Source organism: Gossypium arboreum, chromosome 2 (genome assembly GCF_025698485.1).
Source record: "Gossypium arboreum isolate Shixiya-1 chromosome 2, ASM2569848v2, whole genome shotgun sequence".
Taxonomy (NCBI): domain Eukaryota; kingdom Viridiplantae; phylum Streptophyta; class Magnoliopsida; order Malvales; family Malvaceae; genus Gossypium; species Gossypium arboreum.
The window spans coordinates 1,231,941-1,250,435 of NC_069071.1; the positions used below are offsets into that span (position 1 = coordinate 1,231,941).

Here is an 18,495-nt window from a genome sequence, read left to right on the forward strand (position 1 = left end):
GGCGAGCCTCCGGTGAACGACCCGTGGCCGGAGCACTCCCCTCTCTCCTCTCTCATTTTTCCCCTCTCTCATTTCTCTCTCTCTTTTTTTTTTCTTTTAACTGCTTCAAATGAATTTTTTTTAAAAAAAATTTACTTATATAGGGGACCAAAACGGTGCGTTTTGGTCCCCCCTTTAACAAAGAAACGACGTCGTTTTTGGCCTTGGGTCGGGTCGACCCGACCCGCTCCGACAGAATCCGTGTGTTTTTTAAAGCGAAAGGGCTATTTGCGCATTTAGAAGGGCTATTTGCGCATTTAGCCCTTCCGCTTTTCCATGTGTTTACAATCAGATGTTTTTCTTTTATAATTTAGCCCCATAATTTTTAGTGTTTTTCAATTTAACCCCCTGTTGATGCACTGCGTTTTAGAACGTGGAAATATTGCGATTTCGGTACTCCCAGGTTGTGCGAACATTGCAATTTGGTCCTTTTCTCTTTACTCCCTTTTCAAATTATCCCAAAACTCTGATTTTAGTTTCGATTGGGTCCCTTTTCACTTTAACCCGTTTTATACTATTATTTTTTTTACTTTATTATTATTATTATTATAATTATTATTATTATTATTATTATTATTATGAGTTTATGTATATATCTATAATACGTATATGTATTTAATATATTTATGTATATACTTACGTAGTATCATTATTAGTCGTTTTTTATGTATAAATTATGTAAATATTCTAATATTTTATTATATATATGTTTCATATATTATATACATGTGTTCTTAATATTATATTTTATATTATTATGTATATTTTAGTATATATATATTTGTGAAATATTATCATTAATTCTATTTTATTATTATCTTTAATATGTATATATTATTTTTACATTTATTTTATTCTTATCATATTTACTATCAATTACATATATTTTATTGTACGTATATATATTTTATATAATATTATTTTCATGTGTTATTATACTAGTTAATATATTTATTATTTTCCTATCGTCACTTATGATCTTAATATTACTATATGTTATTTGGTGTACATATATCTTTATTGTTATTATTGTTACTATTATTATTAGTATATGTATTTCATTATAAATATATATATATATATATGTTTTTTATAAATAGTATTATTTACGTATATCCTTATATTTATTATTATACTTATTATTTTATTCTAATATTACTATGTGTTTATTTTAAAATATATGTATACATTTGTGTAGTATTGTTAATGTATATAGTTTTTATGTTACTAGTATATATAATGTATCTTGCACATGTTCATTTTATATAATATGTAGGTATATATTACTTATGTATTTTAGTATTGCCACGTATACACTTTTCACTCTTATCATTACACATACTTTAATATATCTATATGTATATATATATATATATAGCACTATTAGTATTTTTACGTTACTTCATTTGTTATTATTATATGTTTATATATATTCATTGTTTTTATTTCGTGTTTGATACTATTATTGCATTTAATATCGCGTGCATTGTCATTATTTTTAATATCATTATTGTATGTATTATGTGCCTTGGTGTATTTCTAACTATTATCTTTCGTTTCCCGCCCATTTTTATATATTTCCCCGTTGTTCATTATTTTAAAATATTTATTCTTGTTTTTATTAATTTCAATACATAAGGCAACATATCGATTTAACACCATGTCGTCGATTTCATCGCTATGTTGGGTGAACATCAATCGACTCGTGTTAAGACGGTATATCCTTCTCAAAAATTAGAAATTTAAAACTTCTCGTCTTCTGTTAATCGGATCATGACTAAATTTTACATTGAACTCGTATTTTTGAAAATCAAGACAACACGTGTTTATGAGCTACCAATTTTTGGGCGTCGCGAGGGTGCTAATACCTTCCTCGCGCGTAACCGACTTTCGAACCCTAATTTTTCTCTGACTTTTAACGCAGACCTTAACTCGGCCTTTTTCTTGTTTTTTAAAGAAAAAAAGAAATCTAATAGGTGTCCGATCACACCTAGAAAAAAGATCGGTGGCAACTCCCTGTTTATTTCAAAAATCAACCGTCAATTTTTAAATCGCCACAATTAGTGACCCGAAACCAAAAATTTTTACGTCGCTACAGCTGGCGACTCCACTGAGGACAATGTTTTGAGAGTCATGTCTGGAATTAAACTCATGTTGTCAAAATTTTCAAAGTTACTTGTTCAAATTAACATTTAGTCGTGATCCTCAAATTTTCGTTTTCAAAAAGTCATGCATTTGCATTATGTTGTAAATATTTTTTTAACTCGTTTTTGTCCTTTTGTTTTTTAGCTTTAAATTTTTATGGTTTTACTTTTGATTTAGTTTTTAAATAAAACGTAAAGGTTTGTGAGTTTCTCCCCACACACCGTGCACTCGCATTTTCGCATAACATGAGGTCTCTACCCGGGCTCCATCCGTTTAAGTGAAAGTAAACACTACGCCTTCGTGAGTTAACTCGTCCCTCCGCACAGGCTAGTGAATACTTTCGGGTTACATATGACTTATGCTTTCGTGAGTTAACTTGTCCCTCCGCATAGGCGTAAGTAAATGTAATCCCTCGAATTGAACTCGTGAGCCTGTGATGGGCTATGACCGAGGCTCCGTACTAATCTTAGCAGATGATAGTACGGGCAATTCAAGTACCTATCTAGAACTAAAACCGCATATAATGAACCATACGAGCCACCTAACTAGAGCCATGCCGAACTTCCGTCCGTTTAGTAGTCACCAAAATAAGTGCACAGGAGGAACGCCTCTAGCCTTTTGCATTTCCGCTTTCTATACAAGGGGATTGGGTCTATGTAATAAACTAGATCGGGTAGTTCGATTTGTTGAATTCTCCATGTTTTTCTGTCTGTATTAAATTACTAATCAAGGTTGTTTGTCTTTGTTTTATTGTTTTCCATCACGCATTATAGGCATCATATTAGAAAGGTGTTGACTAAAGATCGGTTGCCAAAAAATAGGTTTCTAATGGAAGAGTTAATTATACCAACAACCGAGAAAAATACCGCGGTCCGGGACTGGTCTCTTAAAACTCAGAAAGGAAAAGGAGATAGTCTAGCGGAAGGATGTATTGCCAACCTGCCCGAGTATATAACTGTGAATGTTCGCCAAAACAACCTCGAAGATTTGGTTTGGATTTGGAATCAGTGGGACTCGGACACTAGGGTATCTTCACTGAGAGATATGGGGACATAACCAACTTGATTGCTGTCAACATAGATGAACGATTAATCCAAGCCATGGTCAGATTTTGGGATCCGGCCTACCAATGTTTTACTTTCAATTAGGAAGACATGACCCCGACTATAGAAGAATGTGCTGCTTTGCTTCGCGTCGATAATGTGCAACCCTATAAGATATATGTGAAAGAGCCCAAGCCAATGACCTTCAAGAAGAAGTTAATGAGATTAACAAACATGACCGACACATGGGCCGAGAAACAGATAAAGAAGAAGAATGAAACCATTTGCATTCCATGGTCCTCCCTACGAGATTTGGTTCTGAACCATCCCGACATGCTGAAAAGGGTAAATCTATTCGCTTTGGCCATTTATGGTTTGGTTATTTTCCCGAAAGTTCTAGGACATATTGAAGTTGCAGTAGTTGATTTCTTTGAAAGGTTAAAACAAGGAATCAACCCTGTCCCGATTATTCTAGCCGAGACCTTCAGATCCCCGAGTAATTGTCGAAGGAAAGGGGAGGGACGATTTATTAGATGCGCGCAGTTGCTCAATGTTTGGATTTTGAGTCACTTCTGGAAAGTAGAGCGCACACCGTTCCATATGTTTTCTAAAACATTCTCCCCGTTGGAAGCTTATTTCAAGAAAGAATGGCCTAAGGAAGTCACTGAGCAACATTGCGTCTCAGTTTTTCAGAACCTTCGCGCCGAGGATATAACGTGGAGAGCACCGTGGATACGCCCTTCAGTTTTATTATACAGAGTTAGAAATCAAGACTGGGTACCACTACTTGGGTTATGGGGAGGAGTTGGATATGCCCCACTATTAGTCTAAAGGCAATTTTCTTCACGACAATTCATACCCGTCACCGGAGGGCTAGCGCAGTCTGAGTTTACTTTTACGGGTGAAGGATATATGAAGAGGGTCCGAGACACTACAAAATCTTGGAAGAAAGTTCACCTGATAGAATTGGCCCTATATGCTGATACCCTAACCCAAGATTATGACAAGTGGAGGAAGCAACGGGTAAATAGTCAGCAAATCTCGTCAACAAACTACACTGTCCAGAATCCTTTCTCGGAGGAAATGCCGTCTGAACTAGAAATGGCAAGATAAGAATTTGAACGAGAAAAGGCCAAGATGTTTCGGGACCTTAGTGCCCTTCAAGAAGAAAACTACCAATTGAAGATCGACATTCAGATTAAAAGATCCAGAACCGAGAAAGTGCAAAAAGAGGCTGAAGTCGTAAGAAATGATTTGAGAGATCTTCACCGGGAAAATAAGAAGTTAAGAGGCATAATAAAGAACAATGGGCTGGGTAAGTCGTCGGCAGAGTGGAAAGAAGAGATAAGCAACATCAAAGGTGGAATGGAATTTTAGAAAGGAAAAGCCAAGAAAGAGGAAGAAAAGGCTGCGCGGGCTACGATGGAGCTAAGGAAAAAGAACGCCGAATGTGAAGCTATGTCTGCTGAGGTAATGACTAGTCGATCTAAATGTCAAGAGCTAAAAGAAAGGATACGATATTTAGAAGGTATGCTGCAAGATCGTCAACAGCAACTAGATACTCTATTAAAAGATTTGGAAGAAAAGAGTAATCAATATGATAGAGACGTTCATGCTTACGAAGAGGGTCTCCAAGAAAAAGAAATGCAACTTAACTATTTGATCAATGAGATTCGTAGAGTAGCCATGCACGTGTTACAATTATCAGATGAAGCGGAGGATCTCAGTTGCCAATTCCCGCTAAGCCAACGATCGAGCATATCGGAATTCTTAGAGCGAGTAAAGAAATATGGCAATATAGCTAGGAAGTTTGTATAATAGTTGAATAGGAGACGGCAAAATGTTTTGTAATGAACTCTTTTGATGAATGAAATGCCTAAATAGGGGCTATCTTGAAATCAACACCAATTTTTGCATTCCTTTCATAATTAGCATTTTGACATTCATGCATTCATTCATGCATTCATTCATACATTGCATATCCCATACTCGGTCGCTGAAGATAAAATATACAATTCGCAGTTGTAATACCACAAGACTGGAACCACGTCATCCGTATAAAACACGCCGACAAGTTAGAGTGATGGAGGCTGAATTCAGTGAGAGAATTGAAAAGATGGAAAGGGCTCAAAAGGAATTACAAGAGCAACTGGCCAAGTCGCAACAAGAGACAAGATACCTAATAGTGAGATCTCGAGAGGAATCACTCGAGCAAAGAGATCAGATGGCCAAAATGATGGAGATGATGACAACTTTGGTCAAAGGAAAAGGGCCTATACATAACCCCGATGTTATGGAACCTCAGTCAAGAATTCACCACGATCAGGATCCACTCTATCCCCCGGGATTCACTTCACCGCCCGCATATACTACACAAAGAGGATATACTCAAGGAGAACCCACAGGCTTGGAACAACGACCCATGCCACCTGCTCCACCCACTAATCCGGGGCAAGGAATATTCGCGTCAAACCCAGGGGCTAGTCCTGCTGATCCATTAGTTCCAGATTTGGACGACCCAGCAGAGGTAGCCAAGTTGAAATTGGATAATCATGACGCAAAATATAGGAGTCTAGAGGAAAGACTCAAAGCGATAGAAGGCACTGAAGCCTTCTCCGCACTAGGTGCCAAAGAACTCAGTTTGGTACCTGATCTAATTTTGCCTCCGAAATTCAAGGTGCCGAATTTTGAGAAGTATGATGGGACAAGGTGCCCAAAAGCACATCTCATCATGTTCTGTAAAAAAATGACCGGTTATGTGAACGAGGATAAATTACTCATACATTATTTTCAAGATAGTCTAACAAGGTCAGCTCTTCGGTGGTACAACCAACTTAGTAGAGAGAAGATTCGATCCTGGAAGGACTTGGCGTCAGCATTCTGTGAGCAGTACAAGCATGTGTCAGATATGGTGCCAGACCGGATGACCTTGCAAATGATGGAGAAAAAGTCGTCAGAGACCTTTAGACAGTATGCGCAGAGATAGAGGGACGTCTCAGCCCAAGTGGAACCCCCGCTAACAAAAACGGAGATAATCGTTCTCTTTATCAATACTTTAAAGGCGCCGTTTTATGACAAACTAGTGGGAAGTGCCACGAAAGAGTTTGCGGATATTGTAATATCTGGTGAGCTTATAGAGAATGTCGTCAAGAGCGGTAGAATGGAAGGTTCAGAAGGTTCGAAAAGGGCAGCGCCTATGAAGAAGAAAGAACCAGAAACCTACATGGTGGGAATAGAAAGCCGTTATGCCTCTAATCCATATCCAAACTAACCCCGACCTCGAAATTATCCACCTCCAAATTTCTATTATCCCCCTCAAACCCCTTATTACCAAGTACCACCTCATTCCTACCCCGTTTACGCCACGAACAACCAAAGACCCGTCACCTCATTCCCACAAAATACGGCACCCACCCAAAGCCAACCCAGAAACGGACCAAGACCAGCAAGGCCTAATCCCGAGAGACCACAGTTTACTCCTATCCCTGTGTCGTATGGGGAATTGTACCCAAAAATTTTGGAGAAACAACTGATTTCTCCTCATTACATGGCACCCCTTAAACCTCCATACCCAAAATGGTACGATCCAAACGCTAGTTGTGCATACCATGCGGGGAACCAGGGGCATTCTACTGAGAACTGTCTTGCTTTCAAAAGGAGAGTTCAAGGGCTCATCGATGCGGGCATTTTGCGATTTGATGGTACTGGCGGTACAGCTGGGAATCCATTCCCAAACCACACCGAAGGAAATGTCAGTGCAGTAGGAGAGGAAGGTAAACAACAAGGCAGAAGATAGGTTTCTGAAATAAGAATACCTCTGCAAAGAATCTGGGAGGTACTAGTTGAAAAAGGGTTGCTCTGTCGTCTTAATGGAGCATTCGAAGGAAAAGATGCTAAAGGTCACAGTTTTTGCGAGTTCCATGGTATCGGGGGACACGACATTCAGTCCTGCGAGGAGTTCAGAAGTTTACTACAGAATATGATGGATAATAAGGAGATTAGGATTTTTTGTAGAGCCAAAGAGGCCGATAGTGGAGAAATATGTGCCTCTGACAGTCAATCATCAGGTTTCCCGTATAGCGCCGACTGACCGTTAATAATCTATTACAACGCGAAGAAGGAGCCGGTGAAACCAAAAGTGATAATTGAACTACCATCTCCTTTCCCTTATAAGGACAACAAAATAGTACCGTGGAGGTACGATGTCAACATCGTCGCACCTGAAGGTGAAAAGCCCGAAGCCACAACTGGAGATATTGGGGAGGTAGGCCATTTTACGCTTAGTGGGCGGTGTTATTCTAAAGAGGTCGAACCAGTAAAGAAGAATAGCGACTTGAAACAAAAAGGAAAAGCAGTGATGTACGAGGCCGAAGTCGAGCAGGAGACCCCACCCGTGCAAGAAACTAAAAAGCCTGAGGATGAGAAAGAAGCTCAGGAATTCTTGAAATTTATCAAGCACAGTGAGTATAGTGTGGTGGAACAATTGAGTAAGCAACCAGCACGAATCTCAGTTTTATCTCTACTCTTAAATTCAGAGCCACACCGGAACGTTTTGCTGAAGGTGTTAAATCAAGCTTACGTTGTAACGGCCTAATTTTCAGTGGTGTCGGAAATGGTGATTTGAGATCACTAAATTTGAAAAATAAGATTGAACAAGATAGTAATTTAATATTTATGAGCCAAGTAAGAATTTAGAAGAATTTGTGAAATGGTGAAATTAGTGAATTAAAAGAATTTATTAGGTCAAACGGGTCAAAAATGAGGTATCGAGACCTCAAAGTTGAAAATCGAGCTATAAAAATTTTTATAAATATTTATGGAGTGTCATTGAGTTAGTATTAAAGTTTCGTTAGAAAATTTTAACGTTTGGATGGCTAATTAATTAAAAAGGACTAAATTGAAAATAGCACAAAATTTGTTAAATTGTGAGTAAATAGCTTAAGTATTTAAAAATATGGATTTAAAGAGCAATTAGACCCAAAGGTTAATGGCTGGACGGTTTGGGTATGAAATAAGCAAGAAAACAATGTGAACAAGGGGCAAAATTGGAAATAGATAAAAGTTAATAGTTAAATAATGATGTAATTGAAAAATCTAGACATTTTCTTCATATTTTCTCAGCCAAAACGCCATAGAAGGTCTGGAGAAAGCTGGTTTTTCATATTTTTACATCATGTGAGTTTAATTCTTGCTTTTTCTTAATAATTTTTATGTTTTTATGACTTTTACAATTAGGTCCACTTGTAGAATTCATTAGTTTTTGATTTTATGGGTGAAATTGGAAGTTACCCTGGATGGATAAGGAATTTTATGATGAATTATTATGAAATTTAAGTTCTAATTTCATATTAAGGTGGTTTTATTAAGTGATTTTGATAGGAAATGATATTTAGGACCTAATTGTGAAAAAGTTGTGAATTGAAGGTTGCTGTTGAAATTCAGAATATAAAAGGTTTTGAAATAGTTTATAATGATAAAATAAAGTGTTAATTGAGAAAAATTAGTTCAATTGATGGGTGAATTGAGCGAGGACTAAATTGTGAAAGCTGTAAATTTTGGGGTAAAAGTGCAATTTCGAAATTTGAACAGCATAAATTGTGAAGTGAAATAGAAATCAAATAAATGCTAATGAGTAGAAATATTTTATATTATAGATCAAGAATCCAAAGAAGAACGAGGAAAAGAAAAAGTTGCGGAATAGTCCCTAAATTTCAATATCTTCTACAAATTAGCGAGTAAGTTCATATGGTTGGAATTAGATGTTTATTTGTGAATGATTGAAGTTTATAATGTGTTATTATATACTGAATTTGTTGTGGGATTGTGTAGATTTTGTTAATGAAAGAATAAATGTGGAAATGCAAATTAGGAAAACGCAGGATTGAGTACGTTCAGTATCGTGACGTGTGATGAATTGATTGGATAAGACCATGGTTGTTCCATGGAAAAGTGTGAAATGTAGGTATGGTATCATCCATACTGAGTTGTGAAATGTAGGTATGGTATTATCCATCTTGAGTGTGAAATGTAGGTATGGTATTATCAAATCCATCTTGAGTTAAAAAATGTAGGTATGGTATTTCAATGAGGAAAACCATCTTGAGTTGTGAATCGTGGCATTGAGCAACGACGTACTCAATTTCGTAAGCCGTTTCCTAATTTGATTATAAGAAATAAAGAGAAGTGATCCAAATGAAAGAGATTGAGTAGTTATTCTTGTTGAGCTCAACTATGTGAATTATTATAACAATGGTTGTGAATCGCAGAAACTTTAGTAAATGTTTTGGTATTGTTTGGAAATATTATGTTTGGTAAGCATTACTTTTAACCTATGAACTTACTAAGCTTCAATAAGCTTACTTGTGTGTGTTTAATATTTTATGTAGATTGACTTGAAGTGAAGTGGGTAGATCGGATCAACACAACAAAGCACACTATCCGAGATCAATTCGGTAGCTTTTTTTTATGTTTGAAGATTTATATGGCATGTATAGAGTTTAAATGAAATGAAGTAAAGATGTTATAAACTAGTTAACAACATTTTGTACTAAAACAGTTTTTGGTTAGTAGCAGTAGTTTGAGTTTGAAAATTTACCATAAATCATGAAAATCTAATTAGAGGTTGAATAAAATATGAAATTAAATATTATTGAATCTAGTTTCACATAGAAGAAAGCGGTGTAAGCAAAAGGCTTTCATATCGGAGATATTTGAATTTCGTGAGACAAGGTCGAGTGATTTTGAACTCCCCTGTTCGATTTGTAAAAATCATTAAAATTGTAAAAAATTAATTAGGAGTCATACAATATATGTATAGATTCCTTATTGAGTTTATTTTTAAGAGAAATAAACGGCTTGGTTATTTGAATTCTTTACATGGAGAAATTTGGTTCGTAGTGAGCAGGGTCGAGCGGTGAACCTGAAGCAGGGAGACTTCAACTAATAAACTGTACTAATTGGCCCAACCAAAATTCTAGAAAAAATTAGTAAGTAGATATATGATCCTAGATTTGGGGAAAATTTACGGATTTGGATTCGAGTTTTGTAACTCGAGATATGATTTTTTTGCATCGTAATGCGGTTGGACAGACTTATGTCGGAAAGGGTGATATAAATTGTTTGAATTTGTTTAAGTGCTCAAATAAGTTTAGTAATGCCTCGTGCTCGACTCCGGCGACGGTCTCGGGTAAAGGGGGCGTTACATACGTAGCTAACAACATATCCGTTGAGAAGCTTGATAGGTGGGTAAACAATCTGAATGCGGACAATTTCATCTCTTTTAGTGATGATGAGATACCGCCAAATGGTAGAGGGTCGGTGAAAGCGCTGCATGTCACGACTCGCTACAAGGGCTACATAATACCAAGCGTGCTCATCGATAACGGGTCAGCGTTAAATGTTATGCCATTGGCCACGCTTTCCAGAATTCCAATGGATTTGTCCTATTTAAGGCCCTGTCATTCCACAGTAAGGGCATTCGACGGGACAAGGCGTGAAGTCATGGGAAAAATTTCAATCCTTTTGAAAGTGGGCCCTTACATTTATGAGGTCGAATTCCAAGTCATGGACATTACACCCTCGTATAACTGCCTTTTGGGAAGACCCTGGATTCATTCTACTGGAGCAGTCCCATCATCCCTCCATCAAAAGGTGAAATTTATCATGGACGGTTGTTTGGTCACTGTCGAGGGAGAAGAAGACATTGTCGCATCTGTCTCTGCCGATGCACCGTACCTTGAAGTGAGTAAAGATTCTTTAGAATGTTCCTTCCGATCCCTTGAATTTGTCAATGCCACCTTCGTCGCTGAGGGAAACAGAATTCCTGTGCCAAAATGTCGAGAAATACCAGAATGGGTGTCAAGTTGACTGTAGGAAGAGGAGCTCGAGCGAGAAGAGGTTTAGGGAGACATCTGTAAGGAATAGTCAGGGCTTTAAAGCCAGTGCACCACAAGGCCCAATACGGTTTGGGGTTCCAGCCTGACATGCGTCAAAGAAGAAGACAGTGGAAGAAAGATCAGGAAAGAAGGATTGCAAGAACTTTGGGCCGAGAACTAGAATGGGAACCAATAGAGTACCCTCCTTTGTCAAAAACATTTACATCTGCGGAAATGATGTACCCTGGACAAGAGGATCCACGAAACACGCTGTGGTTAATTGAAAAGGGTCTTCAAAATGTCAGTATAAATGTTATTGACAAAGGGGCTAATGCGAGTAAAGACGTCTCGAGGATACGCCCTTGCCCTCCTGGTTTCATGTTGAACAACTGGACTGCCGAGGATCTTCTTGTAGTTTATAAATCTTTAGAGTAATGCTCAAACGTTAACATTCTATTGTGTCCTTAGATATAATAGAATTCTTTTGTAGGAGCGTGCATTCGCTCTTTATCATTCAAATGAATATCAATGAAGATGCATTTTGTCACGATTTTTTTCGCATTATCGCTAATTTCATAATCATTTTCTCATTTCACAGCCTATACTCACATTTGCCTCACTGCCATGACATGACATTTCTTTTGTTAGTTCCAATACTCGGATGCCCCTCTATAGTTTCCTTTTCCATTCAATTTTCAGGTGCTCAGATATTGACAACATGAATAAGCCCGTTACGAATCTTGAAATTGATTTTGAGAAGGCTGTTTGCTTAGGAGAATTTGAAGCCGAAGAAAATGTTGAAGATTACGTCTCGTCTCCTGAATTGTTAAGAATGGTGGAACAAGAGGATAAACAGATTTTGCCTCATGAAGAATCTGTGGAAACAATAAATTTGGACACTGAATAAAGGAAACAAGAAGTGAAGATTGGGACTTCTATTTCGGAGAGCACCAGGCATAATTTGATTGCTTTACTCCGTGAGTACAAAGATGTTTTCACATGGTCATACCAGGATATGCCAGGGCTAGATGAAGATTTAGTGGTCCATAAGCTCCCATTAAAGCCAGAATGCAAACCCATCCAGCAAAAGTTAAGACGGATGAGACCCGAAATGCTGTTGAAAATAAAAGAGGAGGTCAAAAAGCAATTTGATGTTGGCTTCCTACAGGCCTCCAAATATCCAGAATGGGTGGCTAACATAGTCCCGGTACCAAAAAAAGATGGCAAAGTACGAATGTGCATGGATTACCGTGACCTGAATCGAGCAAGCCCAAAAGATAATTTTCCCTTACCACATATTGATACGTTGGTGGACAACACAGCAAAACATTCATTGTTTTCTTTCATGGATAGATTCTCGGGGTATAATCAGATCAAGATGGCCCCTGAGGATATGGAGAAAACTACCTTCATAACAATGTGGGGAATGTTCTGCTACAAGGTGATGCCATTCGGGTTAAAGAATACTGGGGCAACATATCAGAGGGCTATGGTGACGTTATTCCATGACATGATGCATAAAGAAATAGAGGTCTACGTCGATGATATGATTGCTAAATCCCAAGGGGAAGAAGAGCATGTAGTGAACTTGAAGAAGTTGTTCGACAAGCTGAGAAAGTTCCAGTTAAAGCTCAATCCGGCCAAGTGTACGTTTGGGGCTACCTCAGGGAAGTTGCTAGGCTTTATTATCAGTGAAAAAGGTATCGAGGTTGATCCAGATAAAATAAAGGCCATTCAAGAGTTACCACTCCCACGTACGCAAAAGGAAGTTAGAGGATTTTTAGGGAGATTAAACTACATCGCCCGATTCATCGCTCAGCTTACCAACCAATGCGACCCAATCTTTCGGCTTCTTCGAAAACATAATCTGGGAGAATGGAATGAGGAATGCCAGGTGGCCTTTGATAAGATAAAACAATATTTGTCTAGCCCTCCGGTGCTAGTACCGCCAACTCTGGGAAGACCATTGATATTGTATTTGACTGTGTTCGAAAACTCAATGGGTTGCGTACTGGGACAACACGACGAGTCAGGAAAGAAAGAAAAGGCGATTTACTACCTCAGTAAAAAGTTCACTGAATATGAGGCAAAGTATTCGTCAATTGAAAAATTTTGTTGCGCTCTGGTTTGGGTAGCTCGGAGACTTAGACAATACATGTTGTACCATACGACATGGTTGATTTCAAAGCTGGACCCGATAAAATACATGATGGAATCGCCGGCACTATCAGGAAGAATGGCACGATGGCAGATCCTCCTTTCGGAATATGACATTGCCTATGTGAGCCAAAAGTCGATAAAAGGGAGTGCAATAGCTGATTTCCTAGCGACTCGAACGATAGAGGAATATGAACCTTTAAGATTCGATTCCCAGACGAAGACTTAATGTGCATCTCAGAAATAGAATCCAAGTCATTAAAAGAGAAGTCATGGAAGATGTGCTTCGATGGTGCGTCGAATGCTTTAGGGCATGGAATCGGAGTAATCCTGGTATCACCAGAGGGGAATCATTATCCGTTTACTGCAAGATTGAACTTCTTCTGTACCAATAATATCGCAGAATATGAGGCCTGTATCATGGGGCTTCGTGCAGCCATTGAACGAAACATCGAAATCTTAGAGGTATACGGGGACTCAGCCCTAGTGATTTACCAAATCTGTGGAGAGTGGGAAGTGAGGGACCCAAAATTGATTAAGTACAGTGATTTAGTGGCTGAATTGATCAAGGAGTTCAAAGAAATAACTTTTTATTACTTCCCTCGAGAAGAAAACCAATTAGCTGATGCCCTGTCCACTTTGGCTTCAATGTTCAAAGCAAGTAGAGAAGCAGAAATAATGCCCCTCAAAATGAGCATATACGAGGTCCCTGCACACTGTTGTAGCATTGAGAAAGAGGCAGACGGACTGCCATGGTTCCATGACATCCTAGAATATATCAAGAATCAAAGCTATCCCGAACAAGCGAATGAGAATGACAAAAGAACAATCAGGAGAATGGCAGCGGGATTTGTTCTTGATAGGGATATCCTGTATAAAAGAGGAAAGGATCAGATGCTTTTGAGATGTGTGGATGATGTTGAAGCCAGAAAAATACTTGAAGAGGTCCATGAGGGAATTTACAGAACACATGCCAATGGTTTCAATATGGCCAGAAAGATCATGAGACTCAGTTACTATTGGCTGACGATGGAAAGTGACTGCATCAATTTTGCAAGAAAATGCCACAAATGTCAAATCTACGGCGATAAAATTCATGTAGCCCCTTCTCCTCTTCATGTCATGACCTCTCCGTGGCCTTTTTCTATGTGGGGCATGGATGTTATAGGGCCTATTTTCCCAAAAGCTTCTAATGGACATCGATTCATTTTTGTGGTTATTGATTACTTCACAAAGTGGATAGAAGCTGCTTCATTTGCCAACGTGACCAAGACTGCAGTTTGCAGGTTTTTGAAAAAGGAAATCATTTGCCGATATGGTTTGCCTGAAAGAATCATTTCGGATAACGCCATGAACCTAAACAACAAGATGATGAAGGAGGTGTGTGAGCAATTCTAAATAAAGCATCATAACTCCTCGCCCTATCACCCAAAGATGAACGGAGCTGTTGAAGCAGCCAATAAAAATATTAAGAGGATCATTGGGAAAATGACTGAGACATATAAAGATTGGCACGAGAAGCTACCATTTGCTTTGTTTGCATATTGCACATCTGTGCGGACATCTACGGGAGCAACCCCTTTCTCTCTGGTCTATAGAATGGAAGTTGTGCTACCTATCGAAGTTGAGATCCCTTCTCTACGAGTCTTAATGGAATCAAAATTGAAAGAAGCAGAATGGGTTCGAGCTCGATATGATCAGTTGAACCTCATCGAAGAAAAATGTCTAAGGGCAATTTGTCACGGGCAGATGTACCAAAAGAGAATGATCGCGGCCCATAACAAGAAAGTACGGCCAAGAGAATTCCATGAAGGAGAACTCGTGATGAGAAAGATTCTTCCAATACAAAAAGACCTGCAAGGAAAATGGGCACCAAATTGGGAAGGACCATACGTTGTAAAAAAGGCATTCTCAGGTGGAGCTTTGATCCTTACCGAGATGGATGGAAAGGAGTTACCGAATCCAGTAAACTCAGATCCTGTGAAGAAATATTATGTTTGAAAGAATAAAATCAAGATGAAAACCCGAAAAGGCCATCTAAAAAAAAAAAGGGGGTCAAGGCGAAAACCCGAAAAGGGCGTCTCGATCAACACAAAAGATTAGGATGAAAACCCGAAAGGGCGTTCTAATAAAGCAAACACTCGGCTTACAAGGCAAGGCATTTAAACGGTACGACAAACAACGAGACTACAGTATTTGAAGCATTTCTGAAAGCTCGAAATCTTCTACGCAAGAAGCCGCGCTAGAAAAGATTTTTGATTGAGGAAAATGGAAGAGTTCATGCGTTGAATATCTAGAGCAATTGTATCCGTTGAATACGATCCTTTCTTTCTTTTTAACATTTTTACTCTCATTGTTCAACTTTCTTTGTTTACCACATTTAAAATAGATGAATATGAGATATCATTTTTGTCCCTACCCGACCTTTTTCATGCATCTCATTATGTGTTTATTTACATGATAAAATGGTGAAGTGACATACTCTAAACAAAAGAAATATTAAGCATTACCTGGATGAAAACTTGATAAGCACAAGAGTCTTAAAGCAAGAACAAAGTTTAACCAGGGGCAAAAGAGTGATGTCGGAGGAGCGTCAATTACTCGTGAAGCTTGAAGACGGGTACGAGGCCTAAAGAGAAAGTCGAGAATCAAAACAATGAACGCAAATCATGAAAACTTGTGACAAAAAAAGAACATATGACAAACACGCATAAGACGCATTGCATGATCATGTAGGCATAAAGGCATTTAAGACAAACTTGTGCATATCATGATAACATCATGCATAACATATACAGGTACTCCAGTAGAGCAAGAAATTTTGAATGATAGTTGTATTGAATCAAAGGAAAAGACTCCTGAGTTCTACCAAATGACAGGTTTTGGTATTTTGATGTTTCAAAAGTCAACTCATATTGCGAGAAGTGAGTTGAGCTTCAGGGCACGCTGTGGTATTTTCAATTCCTGTTTCTTTAATTCATGTTTTCAAAAATCAACTCATATTGCGAGAGGTGAGTTGAACCTCGGGTCACATGCCGAGGTATTTTCAAATTCTGTTGTTCAAATTCTGTTTTTAATTATTATTTTTCCAAAATCAACTCATATTGCGAGAGGTGAGTTGAGCCTCAGGGCACGCTGAGGTATTTTCAAATTCTACTTTTCAACGTTTTTCAAAAATCAACTCATATTGCGAGAGGTGAGTTGAGCCTCGGGGCACGCTGAAGTATCTTTAATTTCTACTTTTCAATTTATGCTTCTCAAGAAAATCAGCTTATATTGCGAGAGGTGAGTTGAGCCTCAAGACACGTTGAGGTAATTTCAATTTATGTTCCAAAATCAACTCATATTGCCATAGATGAGTTGAGCCTCAAGACACGTTGAGGTAATTTTAATTTATATTTTTCAAAAAATCAACTCATATTGCGAGAGGTGAGTTGAGCCTTAGGACATGCTGAGGTATTTTCAATTTCTGTTTTCAGTTTATATTTTTCAAAAATCAATTCATATTGCAAGAAGTGAGTTCAGTCTCGGGTCACATACCGAGGTATTTTCAGATTCTGTATTTCAAATTTTGTTTTTAATTTCTGCTTTTCAAAAAAATCAACTCATATTGCGAGAGGTGAGTTGAGTCTTTTAATTTATGTTCTTCAAAAAGTTAACTCATATTGCAAGAAGTGAGTTGAGCCTTTTAATTTCTGTTTTTCAAAAATCAACTCATATTGCAAGAGGTGAGTAGAACCTCGGGTCACATGCCGAGGTATTTTCAAATTCTGTTTTTAATTTTTACTTTTCCAAAATCAACTCATATTGCGAGAGAGTCAATTCATATTGTGAGAAATGAGTTGAGCTCAGGATCACATGCCGAATAAAGAATAAAGTAGAGCTGATCGAGGATATCAGATCTTGCCTTGCTAGAGTTACAGAAGAGAAGATCACAAATCTCATCTCACTGAAGTGATAGAAGAGCAGATTGAAGCTGTAGATCTTATCTTTCTGAAGCTACAAGTGAAGCAGATCGAAGCCACAAATCTCATATCCTTGAAGCTACATTGAAGAAGATTGAAGTTACAAGGCATATATCAGAAGGTGCAATGGATTGAACCAAAGCTACAAGATGCGATGGACTAGAAAGAGACTGCCTGAGCAAGAAGAGCGCTAATGAAGTCAAGACTCGGCAAGACGGGGCAAAATTGGCCTTTCATTATGTCTTTGCTCTATCTCCGTTACACGACAATGAGCAACGAGGGGCAGCTGTTGTAGGCCAATTTTAGGCCTTTTACAAAATACCCACAGCCCAATATAAACCCATCTCCCTAATACCCTTAACCCATTAGTTAACCCTTACCCAAAACCCATTACAATACCCATTTAATAACCCCTGTGCCCCTAACCCATTTATCCCGGAGCCCAATAACCTAAAACAAAAACCCAAATACCCAACTAATGCCTAAACTAAGCCCAACAGCCCAATATCTTAAAACCCTAACTAGCCCCACTTGCTTCCCCACTTGCCTTTTACCGACTCAGCCCCTGACAACTCTGCAACACCGGCCACCTGCCCTCTGCGCCCCATCACCTCCACCGTGCCCACTCCTTGCAATCAGACAAGACAAGAAGCAATTAAAAATGAGTGTAAAAGGGTTATAAAAACCCAAATCAGAAACTGTAAAAGGGGCTTTTTTTTTCTTTTCTTGGCAGTAAAAAATAAAAAAACCATCAAAAATCCAGAATCAGAAATAGCAGTCCATTAAGCGTTTGAATTCAATAGTAACGTTCAAAGCATACAAGTAAATCAAATACCAAAATCAAAGGATCAGAAGCTAAGAAAAACTAAAGGTTATTTCTTTCTTTATTATTTCATTTTCGCTATAAAACCCATTTTACCGCATATATACATAAAAACATAATAAAAATAATAAAATAAACAAGCAAGAAAAAAAGGGAAAAAAACTGAAAGTTTACCTTTTTGCCACGGTGGTGGTAGCCTTATGGCCAAGAAGCCTCGATGGTCGTCTGGTGATGGCCCGTGGTAAAGCACTCCCTCTCCCCTCTCCCCTCTCTCCTTTCTCCCCTCTCTCATTTCTCTCTCTTTTTTTTTTTCTTTTAACTGCTTCAAATGAAATTTTTTTAAAAAAATTTAACTTATATAGGGGACCAAAACGGTGCGTTTTGGTCCCCCCCTTTAACAAAGAAACGACGTCGTTTTTGGCCTTGGGTCGGGTTGACCCGACCCGCTC

At 38.2% G+C, this 18,495-nt stretch overlaps 1 protein-coding gene across 1 annotated transcript; it reads left to right on the forward strand.

Moving 5' to 3' along the window:
* The first annotated feature begins 4,649 nt into the window (after positions 1–4,649).
* On the forward strand, positions 4,650–15,259 carry LOC128289407 (uncharacterized). Its single transcript, XM_053025253.1, is given in 5 exon segments — positions 4,650–5,035; positions 5,868–6,469; positions 10,438–10,928; positions 11,928–13,464; positions 13,467–15,259. Coding segments are annotated over 5 exon segments (4,809 nt in total).
* Positions 15,260–18,495: the final 3,236 nt, after the last annotated feature.